Below are 3,446 nucleotides of genomic sequence, written 5' to 3' on the forward strand. Positions count from 1 at the left end.
TAAGGAGATGCTGAAGGATGCAGAGAAGGTGATGGGGTGGGCAGAGATGATTGAAGGCCTGCCAATAACCCACCCCGGTGCCCCTGAAGGGTCTTGTGGGCAAGAGTGGGGACCCTCAACGCGAGTGTCCTTTCCCAGCAACAGCCCCACCAGTGTCTCAAGGACTTCGGTGTCCCCAACTCAAGTTGGAGCCCAGAGATGATGGACCAGTTTCAGAAGTTCACAAAGCTGTCCGAGGACGGGTCGTGGCAGCGCATTCCGAGTTACAACAACTGTGTGGACAGCATGCCAGGTCAGTCTTTCCATCCCACTCGAAACATTTCTCAAGTGGCCAACGCCGTTCCTTCCAGGCGGGCCTTCCTTCTACAGCTGTCAGTTCGTCCGAAGACGGCATCTCCTCAAATCTTGTCATCCCAAGTTAGTTCGCCCTGATCCTTCCCTCTGCAGGGTTGGTCAACCTCGTGAAGGTGGGTGGACTTCAGCTCCCCAGGTTTATCCACCACCCCCAGTTGGACTTCTGGGCGTTGAAGTCCACCCATCTTCAAGTTGGCAAACTTGAGGAACAGCAGCTTAGATGACTTATTGGGTTGTGTAGGAGGAAAGCTCTGGGTGTCAACTCTATCAAGGCCATTTTGAAGGAAGATCAAGAGTTTGTGTTCCTCAACTTGGCAACTGGAGAATGGGTAGACTTCAACTCCCAGAATCCTTAGCCCAAGATACGGGTGTATAAGACCCCATTTGGGTCCATATAAAGTGGGTGCAATTGAGAGCAACTAGACCCACCCTCTGAAGGGCAAGGAAACCCCAGAATCCACCTTTCGGTTTTCATTGGGGGACAATTTTGCACCAACTGTCAAACCCTTCTTTCTGTTGCACCCCCGTTTTCTCCCGTAGCCTGGTTTAAAATTTAACTTCCAGTTGCCCCTCTGCCACCCCCCCAACCAATTCTACTTACCCCCTCCCCAAAATGTTCTAGATTTGGGATTTCCCCCCCCCCAGGGGAAATGATTATTTTAACCCCAAACCAAAAAATCTAATAAATAGGGAATTTCCGACTTCTCTTTTCTTTTTAATTTTTTTTTCCTTCCTCATTTTGTTTTGTAGCTCACAGCAAATCAGGCTACCACCCAAGGAAGCAGAAGGAGGCCTGCTTGTTCGTCCGGAACGTGGCCGCCGAAGGTCGTGGGTTCGAATTTGCCATGTTTTACAACGGGGCGGAGAGACGGATGGTGGTTCTGCTCCAGCCGGGATCGTATTTGGAAGGGATGATCGGGTGAGCTGAGACGGGCACATCCGGTCAGACACTCTAGGAGTCTCTTTCCTGACATTTGAGGGGAAAATGCTGACACACCCTCGTTGTCTTCCTGGCGAGGGAATTCATGTTTCTGAGAAGCTCCATCGTCAGCCTCTCGCTGGTTGGCAGGAAAAACTTGAAAATTAAAAAGGGTGCTTGGTTTTTTCCAGGCCTTTGCCTTAGGACTGTACAACTTAATTTGGAAAACAGGAAGGGGGAAATGAAGAGCTGGTAACTGCTCTGAAATATCCCAAATTTAAATCCAGATCCGTGTTTCTTTTTTCTAACCGTTGTTAGCTCTTCCTGCTGTTCCTCAAAATGATTATTTTATATATAGAGATAGATAGATAGATAGATAGATAGATAGATAGATAGATAGATAGATAGATAGATAGATAGATAGATAGATAGATAGATAGATAGATAGATAGATAGATAGATGTAGAAATAAAGATAGATAGATGTAGAAATAAAGATAGATAGATAGATAGATAGATAGATAGATAGATAGATAGATAGATAGATAGATATAAGTTTTTACTGATTTTTTTTACAATTCAAAAGTACTTATTCAAGGAACGTGTTGAGTTTCTCATTCACTAATACGAATTAAATTCCTTGTTCGTTTCTCCAGCCATTGGTAAAATAAGTCCCAAGTTTGAAAATGTTCTGTCTCTTCTTTTTTCTTCCAACCTCAAAAGTCATTAATAACCTCACGGTTATTCTTACGACCTGTTGCAGATGTACAGGTCGCCTTTGACTTTATTTAGTGACCGTAAGGGGGGGGAAAGCCCTGATCCCCTGCCTTTTATTTTCCAGAGATGTTGGGGGGGTTTCTGTAGAGAGATTTTTCCATTTTTTTTCCTCTGGGCTGAGATCTCTCTTTTATCTCTCTCCTTCCTTGACTGCGACCCTTCCTCCTGTTTTTCTCCCCCTCCCCCGCCCATTACCCTTCCCCTCTTCCGATTCGATCCAGGTTCGTGCACGGCGGGGCCGTGGCGGCCATCCTCGATCACACCTTTGCGGGTTGCGGCATCTACGCCTTCGGCATCGTGGTGACCGCCAGCCTCTCTGTGAACTTTAAGAGGTAAGCCAGGATTTGTGCCCACGAATTGAGCGTGTAAGTAATCCTCGGCTTAACGATCAGGACGGAGTCCAAAGTTTCCTGCGCTAATTAAAAAGACATTTGCCCCATTTTACGGCCTTTCTCACCAGTGTTGTTAAGGGAGTCGCTGCCGTTCTTAAGTTAGCGACAACGCTTGTGACTTTGCCGGTTAGTAGGTCGTGAAAGGGGATCATGTGACCCCAGGACCTTGCGACGGTCATAAATATGAATCGCTGGCCAAGCGTCTGAATTTTGATCACGCGATTATGGGGATGGTGCGTGAAAACTGCTCACTTTTTTCAGCGCCGTTGTAATTTTGAACCATCCACTAAGTGAACCGATGTAAGTTGAGGACGGCCTTACTCCTCGTCTGTATGTCCTCCGTGATCTTGGGCTGACAAAGGCAGAGCAAGCCGGGTGGATGGTTCAGAAGGAGAAGGAAGGGTGGGAGCTGAGAGGTTTAGCCGCCACGATCCATCATCCACTGCCCTGACAGGCGCCTCCTTCCCCTTCCAGCCCCATCCCGCTGGGCTCTGTAGTCCTCGTGGAAACCAAGGTGGAGAAAGTAGAAGAGAAGAAGATTTTCCTGTCTGGGCTTGTGCGGAGCACCGACGCGCAAACCCTCCACGCAGAAGCCACAGGTGAGTTTACCTGTCGAGTCCAATTGGGCCCTCGGCTGTCCCTCTTGGAAAAGTCTCTTAAGAGGCCTTCTCCTCTCCAGCCTCCTTCAGAAGGAAAAGTGAGACACACAGGGCGCAATCCCCGTTTATCTCCTTGACTTTTCCCTTCCTTCTCTCATATTCTGGTGTTCTCCTCCTTTTAGCGCAGGTGGGCTGGGTGGAGGACAGGTGTCTCTGTTTCCTCTGCAGGGCAGGGTGGTCCAACAGGTGTGGTTGAAGCTCTGGAGACACGTGATGGACAACGTGGCCCAAAGGTAAAGGCCTCCATGTCTCCTCCCTCTCTTTGTCTCCATCTTTCCTGGCTGCAGCTCTCTTGATCCACCTGGACGCCAAGGCCTCTTCCCATCCAGTGACGAGCTCCAGCTGA

The 3,446-nt window shown here is 48.5% G+C and overlaps 1 protein-coding gene across 1 annotated transcript; it reads left to right on the forward strand.

Moving 5' to 3' along the window:
• The first annotated feature begins 201 nt into the window (after nucleotides 1–201).
• On the forward strand, nucleotides 202–3,446 carry LOC107285194 (acyl-coenzyme A thioesterase THEM4-like). The gene is made up of 5 exons (XM_015813357.1): nucleotides 202–292; nucleotides 1,105–1,273; nucleotides 2,271–2,381; nucleotides 2,916–3,040; nucleotides 3,388–3,446. The coding sequence occupies exons 1-5, from the start codon at nucleotides 202–204 to the stop codon at nucleotides 3,444–3,446; spliced, it is 555 nt and encodes a 184-aa protein (XP_015668843.1).

Source organism: Protobothrops mucrosquamatus, unplaced genomic scaffold, assembly GCF_001527695.2.
Source record: "Protobothrops mucrosquamatus isolate PMUCROS unplaced genomic scaffold, P.Mucros_1.0 scaffold154, whole genome shotgun sequence".
Classification (NCBI taxonomy): domain Eukaryota; kingdom Metazoa; phylum Chordata; class Lepidosauria; order Squamata; family Viperidae; genus Protobothrops; species Protobothrops mucrosquamatus.

What these genes read in the sequence shown, in the direction of transcription:
- LOC107285194 (XM_015813357.1), top strand. Translation starts at nt 202, where the DNA reads ATGGACCAGTTTCAGAAGTTCACAAAGCTGTCCGAGGACGGGTCGTGG. An exon ending in CTCTCTGTGAACTTTAAGAG is followed by an intron (nt 2,382 to 2,915) that starts GTAAGCCAGGAT and finishes TTCCCCTTCCAG; the next exon opens with CCCCATCCCGCTGGGCTCTG. An exon ending in CCTCCACGCAGAAGCCACAG is followed by an intron (nt 3,041 to 3,387) that starts GTGAGTTTACCT and finishes TCCTGGCTGCAG; the next exon opens with CTCTCTTGATCCACCTGGAC.